The sequence below is a fragment of the Xenopus tropicalis genome, chromosome 3 (genome assembly GCF_000004195.4).
Source record: "Xenopus tropicalis strain Nigerian chromosome 3, UCB_Xtro_10.0, whole genome shotgun sequence".
NCBI lineage: Eukaryota > Metazoa > Chordata > Amphibia > Anura > Pipidae > Xenopus > Xenopus tropicalis.
In genome coordinates this window covers 108,655,049-108,680,600 of record NC_030679.2, presented here as the reverse complement: position 1 = coordinate 108,680,600, position 25,552 = coordinate 108,655,049, and the positions used below count along the sequence as shown (strand labels likewise).

Here is a 25,552-nt window from a genome sequence, read left to right as displayed (position 1 = left end):
TGGCACCCAGAGTATCAGGTAACTCTCAGAACTGTATTGTAGGGGCCTGTAGTGCTGTAACTATAGAAGTTTTTTTGGGCAGGGCCCTCTTCACCTCTTGTATCGGTTATTCATTACTTTATATGTTACTCTGTATGTCCAATGTATGAAACTCACTTATTGTACAGCGCTGCGGAATATGTTGGCACTTTATAAATAAGTGTTAATAATAAGACTCTACAACTGTTTGCCCCCTCAGAGATCACATGACCAGAAATGATGCAGCTTTAAATTTAACAGGAAAAAGTGTGGCATCAAAAGACATAACTCTGTCCATTAACTAGCGCTGTGGCCTAGCATTTATGTGTGCCTTAGCTTGTTTGTGTGCCCTATTGAGTATCCAATAGCACATACTGCTAAAAAAGTATATTAGGTTTTCCGGTTGGCCCTTGGGTTCCCAGTCCGACACTGAGTGAGTCCCACCATTATAGCACAAACTTCAGTCAGGCCACGTTTGGCACACGATACACTGCTTGCCAAGAATGATTTGATGTTTGCGCATTACACACTATTGACCACTAGTTGGCGCTCTCATGCGGTTTGTCCCAGTCAGTACGCAAGGCGGCGCTGTGCTCCTCTATCCTCCCTGTGCGGGTATGGCAGCTCTGTGGGTGACGTCATCGTCCGGGCGCAGGGCGGCGCCGTCCCACGTTCCTTATCCGGGCCGGGAGAGGCGCAGGCTGGGTGGGTCAATTGAGCGGCACTTTGTTGGAGCCGGAGAGCCTTCCTCAGCCCTAGGAGGGTGCTTGTGTACCGAGTGCAGACCACAAGGCAAGCACTGTGCTCGGGCAGCGCCCGTAACCCTCCATGGGATGATGCGGCTGGGAAGCCCCCGGGATACCGCTCCCACTGGCCAAGGCATGAGATTCTTCCCCGGGAGAGATGGCTAGCGGCGGCGGCTCCGGCTCAGCCCGGTCTTCTCTAGCTTCCGGAGCAGCAGCCCAGCCTCGCAAGAAGCTGCTGACCATCTGCGAGCAGTGCAAGAACAAGATGCAGCTGGTGGCCGACCTGCTCCTTCTGTCCAGCGAGCCGCGGCCTGTCAGCCCGGAGAGTTCGCTCCAGCTCGGAGAGGCCTTTGAGAAGTGCCGGGACACGGTGATCGCTCGCACCAAGGGCCTGTCCATCCTCACTCACGATGTGCAGAGCCAGCTCAACATGGGCCGCTTCGCTGAGGTGGGCGACACGGTGCAGGAGATGGGCGATCTGGTGGTGTCCCTGATCGAGCTGTCGGCTCACGCCGCGTACCTGGCCGCCGTGGAGGTGCCTGGCTCTCAGGCCGCTCAGCCCGGGCTTGTGGACCGCTACAAAGTGACCCGATGCCGGCACGAAGTGGAGCAGAGCTGTGCCACCCTGCGAAGTGTGCCCCTGGCGGAACTGACCCCGCAGCTGCTGCTGGAAGTCTCCCAGAACCTCTCCAGGAACCTCAAGATTCTGACGGATGCCAGCGTCGCGGCCAGCGACAAGTCCCGGGACAAGTTTGCCAGGGAGCAGTTCAAGCTGGGGGTGAAGTGTATGAGCACCAGTGCCACCGCGCTGCTGGCCTGCGTCAGGGAAGTCAAGACCTCCCCCAGCGACCTGTCGCGCAACCGATGTGCGCTCTTCAGCGGGCCCCTGGTGCAGGCCGTGCATGCCTTGGTGGGCTTTGCCACTGAGCCCCAGTTCCTGGGGAAAGCTGCCATTCTCAACCCAGAGGGCAAAGCTGTGCAGACTGCCATCCTAGGAGGTGCCATGAGTGTGGTGTCTGCCTGTGTGCTCCTGACCCAATGCCTCAGGGATATAACCCAGCACTCTGATAGCAGCAGCAAGATGACTGACTACAAGGACAGGCTAAGGAGCTCCGCCTGTGCCGTCTCTGATGGCTGCAATCTGCTGTCTCAGGCGCTGAGGGAGAGGTCATCGCCCAGGACTCTGCCCCCAGTCAATGCCAATTCTGTGAAATCTCTCTAGACTAGGGGTGCCTCTTGCCCAAACTTTACCAAAGAATAAGGGGGTGTAGTAAAGAGCAGTGGCGCTTACAAAGGGCAGTGCTAACAAAAATGGGTAAAGTGCCCTAGAGCCCCTTCTTGTACCATTATGACCATTACAAGGGCAGCAATTAGATAGTAATTGCAATATAGCATTTGCTCTGTTTTTCAGGTTAACACCGTTCACTGCATCCCCCCCCCAAATGTTTGTAAACCCCCGCAGAGGTGGTGCAGTGCAGACATTGAGTGGTATCTGCCGTACATAAATAAAATGTCCATTGCAGGTTTTATCTGCAGAGAGTGGTGCTTAAAATAAGGCAGTGATATTCACCATGCAGCCCCCCAAAATGTTAGAGCCCAGCACCTAGTGCCCACTGTGGGAGAGAGACTGGAGGTACAGCCGGAGAGGTATAAGGCCTCTTACACTATAGACTTGCCTTCCATCTGCTCAGTTCCACTAGATGCTCCTTTGAAGTAAAGTGATCAAGCTGGTCTGTTGCAACTGTGTGATCTGTTTGTTTATTAGGTGTAATGGGGGTGGGCAGAATGCCACAGCTTCACCTGACCAAAGCTGCCAGTGGAAGAATTGCATCCCCAGACAATAGAGTTGCCTAAAAATACAATTTGATAGGATGAAAATCAGATCATGTACAACTACATAGCGCAGCTAGCTTGACTCAGTCTGCTGGGTCTGATGTTTGCAGTCTCATCCTGTCTCCAGTATGAGAGAGACCCAAAGCAGGGATATCCAACCTGCCATCCTCCAACTGTGGGCAAGTACAACTCCCTGCATCTTCCAGTAGCAGAACTGTTTTAAAGGATACAGTGAGTTGTAGCCCAGTAACAGCTGGTGGGCTGCGGGTGGGGCATCTCTGCCATGAAGAATTAATCATGCTGCATATTAGCAGACTTGAAGGGGTTGTTTATTTTTTTTATTTTTTTTTAAACTGAATGTTTGCGTCTCATTCTGATGTGTGTAGTGGTGTTTTGGGAAGAAGTGATATGGTTTTGTTTGGCCCTGATGCATACAGTCAGACCAGGTTTATTTATACAGGCATATACATAGGCTGTGTGCTTCACTAATATGAGTGGGAGGCAGGTGTGTAAAGATGACTGGTTCTTTATTTCATTCCCTACAAAATGTGTTTTAAACACCAATACACCTTTATTATTTAAATTTTTTTTTTTTTTTAAATCATAGTTATAATTTATACTTGTAAATCATTAAAAGGTTTTGCTAGATTATACAGAAGAACCATTCCTGTTTAGTTCATTTTGCCATGTTATGGTCTCTATTGGATATGGAGCAAAAAAAATCTGTGAAATCACTACCTTTAGGCATTTTGTGTCAATAAAGAAAATCAGAACCCACAAATAAAGCTCTGAGATGTGAATGCACAGTAGATCTCTTAGCACTTTGAATGCCCTCGCTGGCACACATTTTAACAAGTCACAGGTCCTGGGCTATTTGTACCATGTAGGCAGATTGCTACACACTCAATATATGCAGTTGGGGTGCTTACCCCATTTATTGTGATCACCTTAGATCAACATTTTTGGGGCGGGGGGCACACCCTCCTTTCATCCCCAAAATGTTGATCTAAGCTAAGGTGATCACAATAAATGGGGTAAGTACCCCAACTGCATATATTGAGTGTGTGTCTCCATTACTGTTGAATGGACCTTCTGACGGAAGTGGTTCAAATTTAAAGGTGCGCAGTGAAAGTATTTTTCTTTGGACTATTTGTACCATGTCCCATTTCAGTCATTTGGTAGGTACCTGGAATGGTTTCTGCAATCAGACTCCAGGTACAGACGCCCATAAAGGGTATGCCATGCTTAGATACAAATCTACATAGTTTTACTGTCTTTTAATCAGTTTCACAGCTAAAGTATTTGATTTTCATTCCAGATGCTCACTGTTTTATTACTGGCCTCCTTTGGCGTCTTTCCCTCTTGGTTGGCTAAATGAGCCATGTGGTCTATAAACGACAGGAAATATGAGTCAGTGGCTGCTTACTGCCACTGTCAAACAGCATAAGCCATAAGGTGGAATTGAGAAGAAGAAGAAGAAGAGACGCATTGAAGGAGAACAGTAATAACTGCATTGCGATAAGTAAGAAAAAGTGTTTATTTGCAAAAACTGCTTAAACATGCACTACCACTTAGGGAACTGGATGTGATAGAAATATAATTGCAGAAATATACCCATATTTTATTAATGTATATGAAGGCACTATGCAAAGAGCATTAGTTTACTGCATGTTTTCTAATATAAATGTGGCAGTTGCCATGCTGTTGCTTTAGCTGAGGCTTTTTCTTAGAGAAAAGGGATGATTTAGTCATAGTGTGGCAGGATGCATAGTGTAAAAAGGCACAAGCCAGCATGGTTTTTCACACTTTGCACCTTGCTCTGCTGTCAGAGATGGTTCAAGTCGAGGGCAGGGACCTGTGGCCCACTTAATTACAGTGCTGCCTGAGTTCGTCTGTGCTGTATTCAGCAGGGTGAGGCACATAGACATGCCCCCTTGCTTGAGTGTCTATGTAGATATCCAAGTTAGGGGCACAGGCTACAGAGTGCCCTATGGTAGGGGCTTCAGCTTTGGCAAGCAGCACTGTGTCATTCCTTATAGGCAGGGAAGGTATATTCCATGCATACATACAATTTGGGTAACATTTTCCCATTGGCACTAGAAAGCTTCCTATTATAATATGAACTCTCAGTAAGTAAGCAAACCTACACTTATTGATCAGCAACACTTTCAGGTTGGCTGTCTGTGTCTTTAAGGAGAAGGAAAGTCTAAGTCACTTGGGGGGGGGGGAAATGTTAGGCACCCCCAAGTGACTTTAATCGCTTACCTTGTACCCCGGGCTGGTGCCCCTGTTAGGAGAAAACTGCAGCAGCCCGGGGTACCTTCGCTTCCTTTTTCTGCAGCGAAATCCTTGGGCCGGTGCATGCGCAATAGAGTGAAAAGCTGACTTTGTTGTTTAAGTTCGGCTTTTCACCCTAATGCACATCACGCCAATGCGGAAGAAGAAAGCGCTAGCAGCTTCCCCCGGGCTGGTGCTCTCTTAACAGGGGCACCAGCCCGGGGTACTAGGTAAGCAATTCAAGTCACTTTGGGTGACTTAGGCTTTCCTTCTCCTTTAAGGGAATTAGAATATTTGACACTTTAGGTGCCATCCACTGTAGAATCTGCAGAAGTACCAATGTGCCAACCCCATAGATTCTGCAATTCAGGTTCCCATTTGGTATGTGCCACAGTGTGCAGCAAGATGTAAGGGCCCAGGATATATAAAGGGTAAAGCAACACAGTTAATCCATGATGCTAGTATATAAACTTGACTCTAACCATTTCATTACCATCTCTGAGCAAAGACAAGATATTAGTTGTTTTTTTTCCTATGGGACAACTTTTTCACAGCCTTATTTTTTTTTTTTTAACGCTTTTAGTGCCAGAACAGTTTGTGAGGCTTTGCAGAGTTATCTGTTAAAACTTTTTCGGCACTAAAGTGGCATTACTAGGGCTTAAAACCCGTGCTGGGTGCGGATTAAAGCCAACGTCTTCCAGAACTTTCCAGCAGATTGTTGCTGAGTGTGATGTGCAGGAATTAAAAGGTTACCTCATTTTCTTGGACATGTGTATGGGTTTATGTTAGCTGCTGGATGTAGCTCCTTTTTGATATCCTGCATTGGGTTGTGAGTGGAGTGTGTTGGAAGCCCATGAAGACAGGCAGAAGTGATTCTTATACCTTTGTGTGTACTTTTTGTTGTTGTGGCCATTTTTCCTGTACTAAGGAGCAAGTTTTAGGGTTCAGGCCAATGATCTTCAGCCTGGGTTGGGTTCCACATGCTGAAGATCTTTGCATTAGGGTTTTAGGACCGGATGTTAGGATTTGGAAAATAGGCATTTAATCCTACATCCCAAAAAACACACAGTTCGGCCCTAAAACCTGTTAGGAAGATGTCAAGTACAACAATGTTGAATGTATCCTCTTGTGCAGTGGCAGCAGGATGGCGCAGTCTGATAACACAAAAGTACCCTTTTTGCTGACTGATTGCTGGGAGGTGGGCTGCAATGAGTGTGTCTCCTAACTGTACACTATCAGTTTTTTGTTGTTTTTTTTTCCTTTTATCGTTGTTTTTACCATGCATGTACTGGAGTATTTATTTCACCTATTAAAAAGTTATGTTTTCCAAATCTTGAACAAATTTATTGAATTTTTTTTTGTATTTGGTATATAAATACATTGTATGTAGTACTTATTCTGTAACCTTTCCAGTTCCTATGGTTCTTTCCTTCCGTACCTAACAGGACTTGTAGTGACCACTTTTCTTCAATTATGGAATGGGTATAAAATGAAAATATGCAGTTATGGAATAGAATGCATTTCGTTTAAAAGTGTAACTCATGATATGGTTGTGAAGCGGAGGGGTATATTTTGCAGGTGCCCGTTTACCAGGGGAGGGCTTTGTATTTGGGAGATGGCAAGGCCAGTAACAACACATTAGAGATTTGCAGGTTGGGTGGGTTTGAGCCACCACTTCAGGTGCGCGTCATTATTGTAGCACATATACCTTCATTTTTATGCTGGGGCTGGGCTCCCTGTAGCTAGCCTTTTTTTTTTTTTTGAAAGTAGCATTTGCAGAGCCCAGCGCTCCTGCTGAAGTAACTTCTAACATCAGGTAATGGAGCAGGGTGGCTTTGGGTTTTCAAGGTTTTTGTCAGGCCCAGTTTCAGGAGTGGGTGTTCACAAAATTTCCAACTCACTCGTGACAACTCTGGAACCCAGCACACCAAATTTTGTCTCCATGGCACATGTTGCTTTACTTATAGGTGCTAAATTGCACCAGTGCTGTCACCTTTAGGAACCAGTCAGCAATTATTTTTGGATTAGTCTAGTACAAGAGTAGCTGGCCATACTCACACAGATCTATGCTTGATTTGGCACCTATGTGTTGGGACAAATTGGGCTGATTTGATCATTTGGCCAACAAACTTCATAACGAGGGCCTGTGCTGGCCCAACAGAAGGCAACCACATGTGGTCCTGGCCCAATCAATCTTCAAAGCATTTTTCAGGTAGATAAGCTGCTAACTTGATTTGAAGGGAGCATCTTAGACTGATTTCAGACGAGGCGAAGGGCGGATATTTTGGGCAAGTGGAAAAACACTTGCTGAAAATTCCGCCCTACGCCTCCTACTTGTGCCTGCACCCAAATGAATATAATATGCTCGGGTGCAGGCACTTGTAGCGGAAATATGCATAAAAACACAAGGGTTTGAAAGTCTCACGTTTTTATGCGTATTTTGGCTACATGTGCCTGAACCCGAGAGTATTGAATTCATTCAGGTGCAGGCACATGTAGGAGGCATAGGGCGGTATTTTCGGCAAGCGATTTTCCGCTTGCCGAAAATATCCGCCCTACACCTTGTCTGGCATTAGCCTTATATTTTCCTGTGCTGGTTGGTTGCTTTGGGTAACTGCACAGTTGCAGTCTGTCGCTTACATTTTAAAATTGGGTCCAATGTCTATTATGAAGAAAGTTAGTGTTTTGAAAGGTAACGTAATATTTCTGCGCACTATGTGCTTTGTATGGCCACAAAGCTCCTCACACCTTCTTTAAAGGTAAAGTTCACCTTCACAAAACTACTGTAGCCCTTGCCAAAATTAGCATTTTTGCAATTGTGTTAATAAAAAAAAAAAAAATTCTAGTGTTTTGTGTGCCTTTGGAGTACAGTCTTAGCTGTTACCAGTTTACTGCCATGCCTTGCCTGTGTTTCTCTGATATGCATGTCATGAGCCAGGACTTCTAACTTGTCACAGAAGCTCCCCATGTTGGAAAGTGTCTGCGACCCCCACATGCTCAGTGGGTCTGGGCAGCTGTTGAGGAACTAAGCTTTAGGGGTCATCGCAAATTACAAGCACAAAATGAAGTTTGTCATAGAGGGTGATGCTACAGGGCTAATTATTAATTTCTGATGCTAATTGCACTGGTTTCAGAGCTGCCATGTAGTATTAATTACTAATCGGCCTTGTATTGTGACATGTCTGTGTTCTATAAATACAATCAGCCTTGTATTGTGACATTTATATTCTATATATACAGTATATTGTGTGTCGGTCCCTAAACTCAGTAACTAACAGCAGTGCAGGGAATTAGCAGAAAAGAAGGTGGGGGGCTACTGCGGCATATACAGAGGCACAGATCTTACCTGCTAATAGGGCTGTGGGTGCCTTGGGCTGGTACAGGAACCCAAAACATAATGTACAACATTTCTAGCCTACTACTTTATTTAGGCTTTGAATGTTACCATTCAGTTTATATCATGTTGGATGGGGAGTGACTGACAGGTTGCTAGGAGATGTTGTGTATGTTATTTTGTGTATAATTCAGGAAGTATACAAAGACAGGAATAGTGCTTCGTAGTTTATCATTGCCATGCCCTGTGATACTGCTTTTAATAAGACAAACCTAAAAAAAAATACACAAGTTGCTTCACAATAAAAATATGCCCATTTATGAGCATGTTTTATAAATCATACAATTGCAATTAGCCTTTTTTCTTTAAGTCTAATGCCACACGTTGTGTATTCCTGGCAAGCCAAAGAAGCTGGCAGTGAATACACCCCCTAAGCTTGAAAAAACTTGTACTTGTGCCTGCACCGGGAAGCACTGCATTTGCTCGGGTGCAAGACTTTGCATTTTTGGCAGATATTGGCTACCCGTGCCTGCACTTGAGCAAATTTAATGCTTCCTGGAGCAGGCACAAGTAAAAGTTTTTTCAAGTGTAGAGGCGTATTCTCGGTTAGAGTTTTTTCGGCTTGCCGAGAATATGCAATGTGTGGCAGTTGCCTAAGATTCTACATTTTGTTTATTTAGAAGCCCCCATATCACTGGAGTGTCTGGGTGGGATTTATCTGGCCGTTTGCAGTAACATTCAACAAGGCCTATTACTGTTATATTGCTGATGAGAGTGGTATACCCAAATAACCACAGTGCCCACAGCTGGACCAATCCCTGTCCATAAAATGTTACTACAGATGTAATGGAGCCCACATTAAAAGGGGACAATGTACTTCCATATTCATCTACTATTTAGGCTAAGCAGTGATTCTGCCTATAAAGGGGATCTGTTTTGACCTTTTGTTCATTTTCACCCTTCCTGTCCACATGAACATATGCCAAAAATGTAAACTCAAAACAGGAAACCTATAGTTGTGGCTATCAGAAGACATTTCCTTCAAAGTCTAAATGTCTGAGTAATATGTTCATGTAAGGCATCACCCATTTCCTGTATGTAAAGGAAATTTGGCCCATCCCTGCACCTCAGAATTTGTCTTCCTACAGAAGTGAGGTTCTTAAGACAAACCTGGTTAAGCTTGAGGGTAGATCTAGCCTTTGCGCTAGAGCACGGCCATGGAATTTGCCCAAGCCGTGTAAAGTGTACTTAGTAAACTGCTATTTCAAACAATAGGCATACATATAAGCTTTCAAATATTGCCGGTGGTGGCCAGTTGGCAACACCAGCTGCTAAATGCCACTGACTTCACAGTATTATCACTGCAGGCCTGAATGACCGTAATTCCACCATAAGCATTTAGGACTAATTTGGTGACTACAAATTCCAGCATTTCATTCTAACTACCCTGCATCATCTTATAGTGGAGAGGAGTGCAGAAGTCTGGCCAGCTACGTTCACCAAACCACATGCAGTGACAGTACAGGTATGGGACCTGTTATCTAGAATGCTCAGGACCTGGGGTTTTACGGATAAGGGATCTTTCCATAATTTGAATCTACATACCTTAAGTTTGCTAAAAATCATTTAAATATTGAATAAACCCAAGTGGAATAATAGAAAGGCAGAAATGACGGGCATCTTTATCTGTTCAGCCCATAGACTGACTTGTTGGATACCGTCCTGTTTGATCAATTAAAATAGTGGCCATACATAAGCCAATACTGTATCACAGGCTGAATATATTGGGGGATATGAAAATGAATACATGGCCCTAGTTATATTTGGTTGCTTTTTTTTTTTAATTTTTTTAAACAAACAAATTATTTTAGACTGTTACCTGGAGCTACAGCAGGTATCACATTAAAGCGGACCTGTCACCCAGACATAAAAAGCTGTATAATAAAAGCCCCTTTCAAACTAAACATGTAACCCAAAGTAATTTTTTTATTAACACATCTATACTCATTATATAAGCATTTAAAAGTCCCAGCTGTCAATCATATATTACCTGCCCCATCTCTATGCCTTAGGCATAGGGGTGGGGCGGACAGTTACTTTCACTTTCAATTCAGAACTCTTTAGATGTCACTGCCCTCCTCACATTCCCCCTCACTCCTTACCATCTAATTGTGTAGCCAGTGCATGGATATGTGTGTCAGGTCCCCCCATACTGGCACAGAAAAAGGGTCTACGCATTACTTTGGTTTTCTGAAGTTGTTCAAAGTTTCCAGCAAGAGGAAACTTTGCGTGACTTGGCAAAGCTGAACGATGCATTGGCCTTTCCTCCTGTCACCCGCAATAGCAGAGATCAATCGCCAGTGACTAACACGCTCCATGGGACATCAGCCTTATCATGGAGAACATGGTTATACAGTGTAGCTGCATGGCAGTAACCAAAGCAACCATTCAGCTTCATGACAAACTGAAATATTATTCGATTTAAATAGGAAATCAAGTCATAAAATAACCTCAGGATTAATCCATCAGCATGATAGAAAGGATCATTTGAGAATTATGATGAGACTGTCTGGGCTGTACAGCAATCATCTTGGCCCCTGTTACTTGCCATGACTGGCCACCCAAGTATGGGACCTGGACCAGTCTGTTTTCAGGGCACGTGTTTGGGTCACTAATCATATCAATGGTCCTGACATGGTCAGGATCCCACTCTTGCTGGCACAGGCCTCTTCATGCTAACCCTACTTGTGAAGTGTGTCTCCTACAGGACACCATAGTGATGGAAAGGTAATTCAGCTGGTAAATGGTGCAGTGTGAGAGGGTGACTTGTGTATGTGGCTACAAGCCCTTTTACATCCTTTCCCTTGATCATATACCTCCCAAGCAGTTAGGTCCCCAAAAAGGCATATATCTTCCCATTTGTCTGGGCCAATGATATACAGGTTACAAGGTAGGTTATGCCCCTATCCAAGGAGAAAGGTGAGGGTGGGTCGCCATTTGGTAAATGGCTGTTCTGGTGACATTTTTATTTTCCAGCTAGCCTCAAATACTTATGGGTATTCAACAAAATTATGGAACCATGAGCATTATGTGGGAAATGTAATTCTCTTTTCATAGACACCAAACACACCTAACTAATATTGGATAATCCCGAGATGGATCTTCATAACATGGGAGTGTTTGGAGTCTGTAGGGAGCCCTAGTTACAAGCTAATGGCTGGGTGCCACGATTTTTATCTTTAGTAAAAGATATATATTTTATGGGCCTAAAGAAAAATTAACTAAGAATCTACCCTGAGACAGACCACTCCACTGTAGCACAGGTATGATAATTTAGTTACCTTGTTGATTCATTTGGCCCTGCCTGGTTCTTCATACCTCACAGTCCCCTAGCCAGACAGTCCGTCTTCACTGTCTTTTAGGGGGTATTTGTGAATTACCCCTACTGTGAGGGGGTTCCCTCAAATGTGGATTCCAAAGATACTTTCTAAATTGGAAGCTTGTTTATGCAATATATTTATATAGAGGCCTACATTGTTTGGGGGTATAGCTTTCCTTTAGGAAAAACCATGTGGAGGATTTAGTTTCCTTTAGGTTACAAAAATATTCCCTATTTACATGGGAATCGGTTTCTCAACCCAGAACCTAAAATATGTACCTTTGGGACTGCTATTTTGCTGAGGCAAAAATCATTAATATATGTACATAATAAGAAATAAATGGTAATTAATAACTTGAACTGAAATACTACTTGGCACAGCTCCTGCGTGTGTACCTCTCCTGCAGATCAGGCTGTGTAGTGGGCTTTCCTTGGTATGTTCGCAATCATACACCACACAACCCCCAAAGGGGCTGGTTCATTGAGCAGATTCCCACCACTCCCTTCCACTGGACAGTGAGTGAATATGCAGGATCCACACCCTGCCCTCTATTGTTCTGGTCTAATTCAGTACAAAGACTGCAATTTCCCTCTAGTGAGTAACAAATTATAAATATACTGCCTCCTTATTTACATCTGATTTATTGCACATGATCTATATAAATAATGTCATAAGCATGAGAGGAATTCACGTAACTCCTTCCTTATGAGACTGTGTGCCTGCCTTTTTGTGTTATTTTGTGCTGTTACTCTGAGGTTAACATCACTATACACATTTAGAAATGCAGGCTAAGCACACTCTAAAGGCAATAATATAACAGAAGATTTTATTGTCCTATACATTTCTCAGCATTAAAATCAAGTCAGTCAAAAGTCAGGCAACCTTCCAAAGTAAAGCTGGCAATACATAGGCAGATTTAAGCTGCCGATTCAGCCCCATAATCGCCAACTTATCTGCCTATGTATGGCCAGTGCTGGGCCAAGGCGGATGAGCACCCTAGGCAAACCAGCCAGTCACATCAACCCCCTATGCAAACCAGCACACACTTGAGGTCATGACTGCGGGAAGTTTGGGGAGGTAAGTGACAAGTGGGTGGTAGGAGGATGAGGGCGCAGATTAGGGGTAGACAGACAGAAGTGTTGTGTGTCTTGTGTCCCACTCTTGCACCCTAGGCAACAGTGGGTTTAAAATTCTTGTTAATGCTGTCCCATTGGGCCTGCATAGGGGCCTATTATGATCTGTTTTTTGCCAGTGCCCAAATAATTGGAGTAGCCTAATTTGGGCCACAATGTAGGTGGCCAAATTGGTCTCATTTGCAGTTAAAATGAGACTGATGCTGCTGCTTGCATCAAGCCTGTATTTATTCAGCCTCAGTAACCTTAGAGCGAACTATAGTTTGCATTTAACCAGATATCTCTTCAAACTGAAGACCTTTAAGAGTTTAACTTGTAGTTTGCAGGTGGACTTTTCAGCATTAAGATTAAAAGGAAAGAATTAAAGTAGTTCTCTGATAAAACAGGACAATAGTTGACAAAAAGATACAAACATATACATGCATTTCACTTAAGGGCCATGACAGACGGGGAGATTAGTCAATGCGCAACAAATCTCCCTTGTCGGGGGCGACTAATCTTACCAAAATGCCATCCCACCAACGAGAATATTTGCCGAAATCACTCAAGTTGCCTTGAGAGGAAACTTCTGCGATTTTGGTGCCGCATATGCCATCCCACCGGCAATTTACATTCTAGCCGGTGAGATGGCATTTCGGGGAGATTAGTCACCCGTGACAACTAATCACCCCAAATGGGGTTAGTGGTCTTTTAAGAGTTTGGTGAGAGCACTGGTGATGCTGCAGCAGCCTTTATTTATAAAGTGCTACAAGGATACACAGCGCTGTACAATCTTACAATATATACAATTGCACACAGGGAGGACAAGTGTTATAATAAATACAGTAAATAAATATAAATATATTAAGTGCCCTGTGTTATGATACACAGTAGGAAGGAGGTCACTGCCCCATAGAGCTTACAATCTTATGTAGTTGCTGAATGTTTTCCCAGCATTGAATGAATAAACTAAATCTTTATACAGTGGTGTGAAAAACTATTTGCCCCCTTCCTGATTTCTTATTCTTTTGCATGTTTGTCACACAAAATGTTTCTGATCATCAAACACATTTAACTATTAGTCAAAGATAACACAAGTAAACACAAAATGCAGTTTTTAAATGAGGGTTTTTATTATTTAGAGAGAAAAAAAATCCAAACCTACATGGCCCTGTGTGAAAAAGTAATTGCCCCCTGAACCTAATAACTGGTTGGGCCACCCTTAGCAGCAATAACTGCAATCAAGCATTTGCGATAACTTGCAACGAGTCTTTTACAGCGCTCTGGAGGAATTTTGGCCCACTCATCTTTGCAGAATTGTTGTAATTCAGCTTTATTTGAGGGTTTTCTCGCATGAACCGCCTTTTTAAGGTCATGCCACAACATCTCAATAGGATTCAGGTCAGGACTTTGACTAGGCCACTCCAAAGTCTTCATTTTGTTTTTCTTCAGCCATTCAGAGGTGGATTTGCTGGTGTGTTTTGGGTCATTGTCCTGCTGCAGCACCCAAGATCGCTTCAGCTTGAGTTGACGAACAGATGGCCGGACATTCTCCTTCAGGATTTTTTGGTAGACAGTAGAATTCATGGTTCCATCTATCACAGCAAGCCTTCCAGGTCCTGAAGCAGCAAAACAACCCCAGACCATCACACTACCACCACCATATTTTACTGTTGGTATGATGTTCTTTTTCTGAAATGCTGTGTTACTTTTACGCCAGATGTAACGGGACACGCACCTTCCAAAAAGTTCAACTTTTGTCTCGTCGGTCCACACGGTATTTTCCCAAAAGTCTTGGCAATCATTGAGATGTTTTTTAGCAAAATTGAGACGAGCCATAATGTTCTTTTTGCTTAAAAGTGGTTTGCGCCTTGGAAATCTGCCATGCAGGCTGTTTTTGCCCAGTCTCTTTCTTATGGTGGAGTCGTGAACACTGACCTTAATTGAGGCAAGTGAGGCCTGCAGTTCTTTAGATGTTGTCCTGGGGTCTTTTGTGGCCTCTCGGATGAGTTGTCTCTGCGCTCTTGGGGTAATTTTGGTCGGCCGGCCACTCCTGGGATGGTTCACCACTGTTCCATGTTTTTGCCATTTGTGGATAATGGCTCTCACTGTGGTTCGCTGGAGTCCCAAAGCTTTAGAAATGGCTTTATAACCTTTACCAGACTGATAGATCTCAATTACTTTTGTTCTCATTTGTTCCTCAATTTCTTTGGATCTTGGCATGATGTCTAGCTTTTGAGGTGCTTTTGGTCTACTTCTCTGTGTCAGGTAGCTCCTATTTAAGTGATTTCTTGATTGAAACAGGTGTGGCAGTAATCAGGCCTGGGGGTGACTACAGAAATTGATATTGAAATTGAAAATTGAAATTGATAAACCACAGTTAAGTTATTTTTTAACAAGGGGGGCAATCACTTTTTCACACAGGGCCATGTAGATTTGGAGTTTTTTTTCTCCCTTAATAACGTAAACCTTCATTTAAAAACTGCATTTTGTGTTCAATTATGTTATCTTTGACTAATAGTTAACGGTTTTTGATGAGCAGAAACATTTAAGTGTGACAAACATGCAAAAAAATAAGAAATCAGGAAGGGGGCAAATAGTTTTTCACACCACTGTAGATATATGCGGTATTTCTGCTGCACATCCCATATGTATTCAGTGGTTTGATTTGCAGATTAAAGGGCCAAATGTGCGATATTCTGAGAAATCTCAATTTCAGTTGCGGCCATAATAACTTGAATACTAGATGCAGCTGTGAGCCATGCATCAGGAAGCTCCCTGAGCTGTGTACATTCCCACTCCATTATGTCACCTTATGGTTGACAAAGGAAATTGGCCACACACTGTCCACCAAACATGAAAAAATAGAACTGTAAGCTCTATACCAATGTATTGTATTTTGCCACAGAGCTTTAAGAATAGTCTAGTGGTTTCAGGGTTTCTTTGGGACCCTTTGTCTGCTCCAGGTTAAACACAGCTAGGATGCAAAGAGAAAGAACACCATACACATTACTTCTGTAGGTCTTTATAAATACTTAAAGGACATATAAAGTTTTTTTCACTTTTTAATTTTTTTGCCAAAATGTAAGGGACTCCCCAGTGAAATAGATTGCTAAGCTTTTCCTTGGGCTGGTGCTCCTGTTAGAAGAAAACTGCATGGCCCATGGAAAATCTACCTAAGCACTGCACTGGCATCTCTGCACCCTCGATCTTCTATTCTTTGGCATTCGGCGATGTGTGCATGAGCACTACAGTGGATCTGCCGGGTTTACTCTACAGTGCCAACATTGTCAGCGCAACTTATTTCACTCTGCAACCCCTAGTGAAATACACTTTACATGTCCTTTAATGTGATTACCTATGTTATCTACATTTTTTTAAAGACTTTTACATATTCTAAGTTCCTTCTTAAAACAAGCTATTTCTCCAACAAAAATGCTTTAATGAAATGTGGCCTCTACAAGTGTAAAACCACACCAAAAAACAAGTGATACTCTGCAGTTTGTACATGATACCTATACACATGGAGTATGGACACTGCCGTTAGTAAAGGTCCCCATACACGGGCCGATCCGCTCGCTTGGCGATGTCGAATTGGTCTAAGGGACCGATATCGGCAGCTAGAATCGGCCCGTGTATGGGGACCTTAAGTGATAACTATACACATGGAGTAGGGACATTGCAGTTAGTAAGTGATACCTATACACATGGAGTAGGGAGACTGCAGTTAGTAAGTGATACCTATACACATGGAGTAGGGACATTACAGTTAGTAAGTGATACCTATACACATGGAGTAGGGACACTGCAGTTAGTACGTGATACCTATACACATGGAGTAGGGCCTTTGCAATTAGTAAGTGGTACCTATACACATGGAGTAGGGACATTGCAGTAAGTGATACCTATGCAACAGTAGGGACATTGCAAGTTTCTAAGACAGTTAAACAACAAACAACACTGTGCAGAACAAAGAAAAGGGACTTGGAAACTTCAGTGAAAATAATTTGTTTCTGTTGAGCTGATTTTGGTTACCACACCAAAAATAAGTGATACCTATACACATGGAGTAGGGACACTGCATTTAGTAAATTATACCTATACACATGGAGTAGGGACATTGCAGTTAGTAAATGATACCTATACACATGGAGTAGAGACATTGCAGTTAGTAAGTGATACCTATACACATGGGGAAGGGAAATTGCAGTAAGTGATACCTATGCAAGAGTAGGGACATTACAAGTTACTAAGACAGTTAAACAACAAACAACACTGTGCAGAACAGAGAAGAGGCACTTGGAAACTTCAGTGAAGATAATTTGTTTCTCTTGAGCTGATCTGGTTGCCTTTCCTTCCATCATTACAAAGGGAGGTCATATCACTATGAGAACAAGATAATAGCAATTTACTAAGCTTTTTGATGTTTCAAGCTCCAGCTGAGAAGCAGGATGCGTGTAAAGGCAAACTCCTTAGCTATCAGCGTTGTATTGGCAAGCCTCCAGTTTCATTATTGCTACTGCTCAATGGGCTCCTAACCAAAACAGGGACACAGGACAGGGTGGAGGCATATCCTTGCTGCACAGTAAAGGGAGCTGTAGTTATTCTGCATCCTGCAGTGAGATAACACAGATGTATCCCCCATGGTCATGCCTGTATTACCAAAAGGCCATAGAGTGAGAGGCACATAACACGTATAGGGAGATCTGTTTGTCTGCTTAACAGAATCTACTGTATTAAAGGAATACTGTCATGGGAAAACAGGTTTGTATTTCTTTTTTTTTTAATGTGTCAGTTAATACACCCTCTCCAGAAGAATCCTGCTTCAAATCCATTTTTCAAAAAAGTAAAAAGGTTCTTTTATGTCTGAGACTCACGTAGGTCAAATGTATTGCTCTGTACACCAAGCAAGCATCTGTCATTCTTATAATAAGTAACTGAAGGGCAGCATTCCAAGGGCACCGTTACTAGGGCCTGACAGATATATTGTAGCAATTCTAGAACAACCAGTATGGTAGTTTCCACCTGTGTGAATAAACCTATATAAAAAAATACTCATAAATATATACAATAGAACCCCTCTTTTACAAGAAAAATCCAAATTGTACATTCCGGGAAAGGATGGAAAAGAAGAAAAGAACAACACGTATCTGTGCCGGGTCATGACTAATCGGCTGCATTTCCAGGAAACTTTCATTTCCAGGTACGTAAAACTGGGGTTCTATTGACATATAATGCAGGTATGGGATCTATTATTCAGAATGCTTGGGACCTGGGGTTTTCCAGATAAGGGATCTTTCGGTAATTTGGACCTCCATAACTTAAATCTGCTAAAAATCATTTAAATACTGAATATTGAACAACCCAATAGGCTTGTTTTGCCTCCAATAAGGATTTATTATATCATAGTTGGAATCAAGTACAAGGTACTGTTTTATTATTACATGGAAAATTAGAATTATTTGCTTATAATGGGGTCTATGGGAGATGGCTTTTCAGTAATTCAGAACTTTCTAGATAATGGGTTTCCGGATAAGGGCTCCCATACATGTATCAAGAAAATTAATCAAAGTCCTGAATATTTTACTGTACAGGTCTATGCCAAAAAAATGGATATAACCATTAAAACAATTTTCCCTTTCGAAAGAAAAATGCATTAAAGCATGCTATTCTGCCATAGGCCAAGGCCATGAGACTTCAGATATTACATGGACAAGAACTGCTTTAGACCGACAGTATCTGTTGGCAGTACAGTTCCTAGACATCTGTGGTACCTTGTCGTTTTGTATTTTCACATTAATATAATTAGATTTTATTTGCCTTGGCTGTGGAAGTCGGCACATCCAGGAAACTGCACACGTCTCTAGCACTACAGAGACAAACAGAGGCCTGCAGGAAGGGATCTGCTCAGTCTGTTCTAAAATTAGACCCAGGTGGCAGGATTCCAACACTGACACAATACAACGTCCTCCGCTTATTCATAAGCTAATTTTGCCCCCATTCATTTGCCTCTGTTTGATAGCCAGTTCATATAGCCAGCCTCAACACTCAGTGTTCATCACACAAGGCACTTGTGAAGAGCAGTTGGGTGTGGGCCACATACGCAGCTCGATGCCAGCTTTGCCCAGTGGGATTTTCCATTCAAACTCACTGACACCTGAATAAGCTCACATCAGATACCAGATCAGAAGGCAATCAAAGTGTCAAATGCATGGTGATTGGTAGTAAATTTTGCTAAAAAGCCAAATTACAGTTAATGTTTGCCAGTGTATGAGCACTTTTAGGCTAATGTCATTCATACCATTTTCTTCACCAGTGGCAAAAAACTCAAAGAACACAAGCAAATATGGATATTTTTCTGATTAAAAGATTAGGCAGAATGTATTTTCAGCATAGCTACTTCTACTTACTTTACTCATGTAAAAAATAAGCTCTGTGTAGATAAATACTGCCCCTTTAAGTTTGGTAAACAATTTGAACTGTTGCTGTAGCCATCTATGAGGAAGGGAGCAGAAGCATTGATACTGGGGTGGCAATGGATGTGACCTATTTAGATTTTGCTACAAATTGTGATACAGTACCACACAGAAGGATACTGGTAAAATTAAAAACTTGGCTGGAAACATAATATATGTACTTAGGTAGAGAACTGGCTAAGGAATAGATAAAAAAAAAGTGCTGGTAAATGGAACATTTTTGAATTGGACTAGTGTTGATAGTGGATTACAGCACATGTCTGTTCTTGGCTCTTTGCTTTTAAATGTCTTTTCAGAGAGGGTTTCAGAGTAAGTCACTCTGTGGGTGCTTACCCTTTATATTACTGCCATGTCTGGAGGTATGTGCTAATGGTGCTGTTGCAGCCCTCATTCACTGTTGCAGTGCAGTGGCTATAGGGCATGTAGCTGCCCTTTCCTTCACTCCGGCTGCAGCTCTGTAATCTATTGCTACATCCAGATAAAGCCATTAGTATGAAAGAGCACTGGGGCCACCAAAAATAAATAAATTCTGCTGAACTATGACTTAAAAAAGTCGAAATTCTAACTTTTAAAGTCATAGTTATGACTTTTTAAAGAGTCAGATTTTTTTCTGTTTCTACAAAACCTGCTGTTAAAACTCATAATTTTGACTTTTTAAAGTCATGATTATGAGATTAAAAGTCATAATTTCGACTTTTTAAAGTCATAATTCACCAGAGTTTTTTTTTTGGTGGCCCTAGCGCTCTTCCATAGAAGTCACACCTACTCATTGACAGTACTAATTCATACCGTTAGAGGTCAGCACTACTCTCTATGTCAGCGCAGAGAACCTTCCAACCACAATATGGCCGCGCAAGCGCCAACCCTTAGCTGCTAAGATCGCGACATTTCTGAAGTCCCTCGTCTCCTTGACAACTCATAAACACGCACTGATTGCTATGGCAGCAGAATTGCATCGATAAGGAAGTGGCAGAAGTTTCGCGGATTCACCATGAGCTTTAGAACTTTTTGCCCGTCCGTGCGGCTGGGGAACTGGAATGAGGATGTCGCTCTGGAGGAGGTAAAGGCTGGTACCGGCCGGCCAAGCTTTTAGCTTCATCCCATGGAGCGTAATTCTGTCCCGTTATCCGCGGTGGACTTTACCAATATATATTTTGTTGGGGGTGCAGAGTACCACTGTTTATAGCTACCATTTTTATACCGTTTACATATACCGCGTACAAAGGTCTCAAAAAATACTGAAAACGTTGGTACACTCATTTGTTTCACTTTATTTCAAGTCCTAGGGTACAGAAGGGTACAGGGGCCAGCAAATTCGGTTCAATTATGACTTTTAAAACTCACAATTCTTACTTTTAAACTCTTGATTCTAACCTTAAAATTCGGACTTTTTGAAGTCATAATTATTAGTTGAAAAGTCAGAATTTTGAGTTTTAAAAATCATAATTCATCAGAATAGTTTTTCTTGCTGGCCCAAATGCTCCTCTGTATGCAAGTGCCCTGCTGTCTCTCACAATATATATCTGTCAGTGTTTATCCTGGAAGGAAGTGCAGTTAGATCTTTGTTCTGTCACTACTTTTGTTCTGCTTCTCTGGGGCTGCCGCTGTGTACGTGGCTATAGAACTTGTTTTTTTTAGCAGTCATGTCATGTTCATTGGATTGCATGTTATTAGAGGCTCTTTTATACAGATAATAATAAGTATTTTTCTTGCAGGATATTCTCAAAGATTATCTGGAAAAAAAAGATAAAGGAGAACTTTTTATACAGAAAACAAGCAACCTGAAGAAAAATATATTAAAAAAGGTAAATATTCCGACTAAAGCTGGCCATACACGTGGCGTTCTGACGTCAGATCCGCCACACACCATTCAGGGCTGAATCGGCAGGTAAGGAGGTAGAAACAATAGGATTTCTACCTCCTTCTGCCGATTCAGTGCTGAAGGGAGATTTTGGTCAGGCGCCTTCTATGGCGCCCGATCAAAAATTTCAAACTGGTCCGATCGGCGAGTCGGCCGATATCAGCAGCTTCCTGCGATATCAGTCGACTCGCCGACATACCATACACGCACCGAATATCGTACGAAATGAGGTTTCGTACGATATTATCGGTGCGTGTATGGCCACCTTAATACTGTGTCTTTTATCTTCAGTACATGCTGTACTTTGTTCTCCCCATTACAGAGAACAGCCCCAGAAATGACATGAATCCCCTACCCTGGGGGGCTCATTCTCTTCTTTTTCCTTTAGTTCTTATTACTTTGTTTTCTTCTTTTTCTATTCTTTTCATGTAAATCCCGCTAGTGGCCATTGTTAAATTACAGCTTTTTGCTGTGATCTGACTTTTTTCTCTGTAACCCTTGTTTGTTAAATTATTGTTAGGTCCCTGTTTGTTAAAAACTAACATAAAGTGCTGTGTAACTTGCTGCTGCTATATAAGTAAGTAATGGTGATGTGTTTGCTGCATGTTGTCCTGCTCTGCCTCCTGCGCTGTGTAGCTTATTCATTTCTCTTCCTTACTGCTACAGACAGAGCTGAGTATTTCCCAGGATGGATGTCTTCACTTTGGGGATGTGGTGATGCTTCTTAATCCTGAAAACAGTGAGCAGTCACTGAGTAACACGTCTCCCACGAATGGTAACTATGCCCTGTCTGTAAATCCGAATGAAAATGCCGTGTATTCAAAAACTCATTTGGAAGCACCGTGTGGGGTCAGTGGCAGCACAAACCTGGAGCCGACAGTCAGAAATGCTTTTATCATCACCAGGTCTGTATCAGCACACACTGCCACCTAATCTACGGTTACCTGTTCCTAAATATCATAGAGGGAACTAAATATGCTGTCAGCATTGCTAAAAATGTTATTATGATGTCAGTGTGACACCATTATCACATAGGAATTGTGTATCACATAGGAATTGTTTTTGTAATAAAAGCGGCTGGCATTCATTGTGTGCAAGGTCCCTTTCAGAAGAGTTTGTATAGTTTTAACTAAACAAATCACACTTACACTGTTTCTAGGATTGCCCACATATAGAAGCCTTCTGAATACGACTTTGTGCCACAACTATTCTAGTGTACTGTGTGCTGCTGTCGCCTGAGTGGGTGATATTTAACTCATACACATAACACCAATCAAAATCTGCAAAAGGGAATAGTTGCCAAGAAAAGAATATTACATTAGTGGATACTTCCTAGCCTGCCTCCATTTACACTTTAGTAAAATGTTGCTTCATGCATTTCTAATGGAATGGATGGAGTTACCTTTACAAAAGACAACTTACACTATTGATTTTTCACTCGGGAAAGCTATACTGATACAGAAATTGAAAACACACATTTATAAATTGTTTTTAACCACTTTATGATGTGAGAGCAGAATGGTACTGCAATAACCACATATTTATCTGACTTCAGACTGGAGGGGTATGTGCAGTGGCATAACTATAGAGGAATAGACCCCACAGTCTGCTTCCTCTGTAGCAGGGCTGTCCAACTGGTGGCCCGTGGCCCCCAATCTGTCTGAGGGGCGGTGCCATGTAATTATGCTGAGGGGCTCAGGTCCAGATCCTGTGTTTTTCTTTTCCTTTCTTAATGTTTTTTTTATTTAAAACCTTATTCTCCTACCCATTTACATATATAGCGGTACAATGTATGTGAACTTCATCTAATTTTTGGTGAAAATCTGACCAATGGTGCAATTTCTGACCATTTTAAATGCAGAATACGACTGATAAATAACCATAGCTAGACACTGAAACATAAGACAAAGCTATATCTAGCAACCAAATAGAAATGCTTTAGTGTGGTGTTAACGTAAGTTGAAGCCTTCATAGTATGGACAACTTCCTGACTTTTTCCTATGGCCTTTACAGAGCTATTTGCCATAAGTTTATGGTAATACAAATATTCCCCTATAATTATTCTGTAGGGAGAAAGCTGAGCCATTAACCTTTAACTATTTTCCCTTAACATTTGCCCCTGATTTTGCTGTACTGATAATTTATGGTTCATCCATTGTTCTTACAAAATCATCATTTCCAATTTTCATTTGCTGACAGTGTTGATGGCAGTGATGTTGGAGAGCCTGTTCACTATGGGCAGAACTTTGCTCTAAGAACCACAGAAGGATTTATGAATCATGTAAGTAAGTTGATAATATATGATTGGAACATTCCTTTCCACCCTAGGGAAGCTCTGAATCTCTTACAAATACAGTTAAACAATGACAGCACCTTCTATAATATTAGGTAAAGTTTAGCTAAAGTATTGCTTTATGTGTATTGCTTTATGTGTGCTTTCCAGTTGCACTTAACTAGTGACCAGAAGACCTTTCTAAAAAGCAGCAAGAAGTCTTACTTACAAGAGGTTAGTTTAACAGACCAACTGTCCTATCAGAACTGCTGGAATTTCATTTACTTGGACCCTCAGCTGCGACTTGAAAATGAAGGCTTCCCAGTACCGGTATGTAATGGTGATTTTGGCTCATCTCATGCAGAAAAAAATTCCTGTGTGGGTATCCAATGGGGCAGATTAGGCCTTACAATTTAGGAATAAGGCATTCCATGTAGATGGTACATTTACACTGCTTCCTAGCACAGCCCAGCTGGTAGGCAATGGACATGTATCACTCATTCCCTCACCCTCTCCTACCTTGCACCAGCTGTACAACTCTACTGACCACACACAATGGGATATGTTTATCAGATTGTGAAAATGCTTGCCACTGTTTACCAGAGTGAAATTTCACAGCCCTCTGCTCATTAGGGGCATATTTATCAGGGCTGGAACTGAGACCTCACACTTTGTGTGAATGTCCTAAAAAGTCCTGTACAAATGAATAGAGAGCTGTGAAATTTCCTTGTGGCAAATTATTTTAACTTCAATACATATGGCAGGCACTCACAGATCCCACAAGCAGGCAAAAGTAGATAAAATCATAGAAGCTTTATTGTAGACAATTAGACTGCATAATGGCCTTTCGCATTTCGTGCACTTGGCACTTAATCATTATCATTGTAACATGAAAGTAATGTTACTTTCTACATTGCTGGTTTTTGTTAAAAGGATGTGTATGCAGCAGATGTTTTTCATGCATTTGCTCTAAAGTTCTTATCTACCTCCTATATATATTGCTGTAATATAAAATCATTGCTTACAGTATTTCTTTCCTTTTCTTTCTTTTAAAGGCAAACACTAAATTACTTATAGTTCATAGCAAAACCAATCAGTGCTTGGCTGTCCTGAGGAAGCAAGTCCTCTGGTAAGTAATGTAATATTACATGATTATTTGATACCATTCAGCAACAGACTGGGTACCTTGGGCCCACTGGGGGTGGTAACCAACTAGTGGACCATCGACCTGCATTTTCACATCCCTAGCCTAACCCACCCTCTACCAATTTTGGCCATGCTCAAGTAGGGAAGCTACAATCTCTTATATAGCAGTGTCTGACCCATCCATGTCTGATATTAGTGGGGACAACGTAGATGTTGCTTTATAAGACATGATGGCTGCAGGGTTGAGTCTGGGGTGTTTTGGCTGGAGGGTCTGATATGGGCTGGGACCCCCCACTGGGGTCGGCTGCCACATAGTGTGGCCGGTGAATGCTGTAAACCAGCAGAATACAATATTACAATTGTTTAGAAACATGCCAGTATGTAGTAATGTCTCCAATGTTTCCAAGACAACATATATCTAATATTCTGGGAAAGCCAGGAGTCGGACCAGACCTCCTGTAATTGAGTTACAAGCTTCCCAAGAATGGTAATTTTTAACTTAAAAATTGTTTTCAAAGTACAGACTTTAATATAATGACCATATTGTTTTGCCTTTTAGGACTTTTTTTGGCAAAGAATGTGAGATAACTGCCCATACATTCTTAAATGGGCACAAAGCTGAAGAGAATGAAAACCACTGGATTGTAGTGACTGGCAATCCTAGTAATGGGATGAGCACCATGTTTGACAGACCTGCACCCAGTGACCACGTGCACTGAGAAACAGTACTCATTAGCAATAAAATGTCTAAATAATGAGACTGGATAATTGATTGTTTATTTGGTTTAACCTGGGCATCAGGATGGAACAGTGGTTGGTTCTAGAGTTTGATTGCAATCTATCTGCAGGATGTGCGTTGTCCTTGTGTCTGTGTGGGATACATACAGGCTGGTTAAATGGATGACAGTAGTGTGTATCTGTTATAGGGAAGATGGAGTGTAAGCCCCTATGGGATAGGAACTGATGTGAATGATGTATAATCTCTTTAAATAGCTTAAATGTGAATGTGTTGGCACTATATAAATACAGCACAATAATAAAATAATTATAATGCCTTAGATGCAGATGTAATGTTCAATATAAACACTAGATGGCAG

The 25,552-nt window shown here is 42.1% G+C and overlaps 2 protein-coding genes across 2 annotated transcripts; both read left to right on the top strand.

The window, feature by feature from the left end:
• The first annotated feature begins 809 nt into the window (after positions 1-809).
• tlnrd1 (talin rod domain containing 1) lies at positions 810-2,076 on the top strand. Its single transcript, NM_203654.1, has one exon. The coding sequence runs from the start codon at positions 922-924 to the stop codon at positions 1,984-1,986; it is 1,065 nt and encodes a 354-aa protein (NP_988985.1). The 5' UTR covers positions 810-921; the 3' UTR covers positions 1,987-2,076.
• Positions 2,077-20,118: 18,042 nt separating this feature from the next.
• On the top strand, positions 20,119-25,220 carry cfap161 (cilia and flagella associated protein 161). The gene is given in 7 exon segments (NM_001126563.1): positions 20,119-20,236; positions 20,892-20,981; positions 21,704-21,942; positions 23,237-23,318; positions 23,481-23,639; positions 24,365-24,438; positions 25,015-25,220. Coding segments are annotated over 7 exon segments (873 nt in total). The 5' UTR covers positions 20,119-20,167; the 3' UTR covers positions 25,175-25,220.
• Positions 25,221-25,552: the final 332 nt, after the last annotated feature.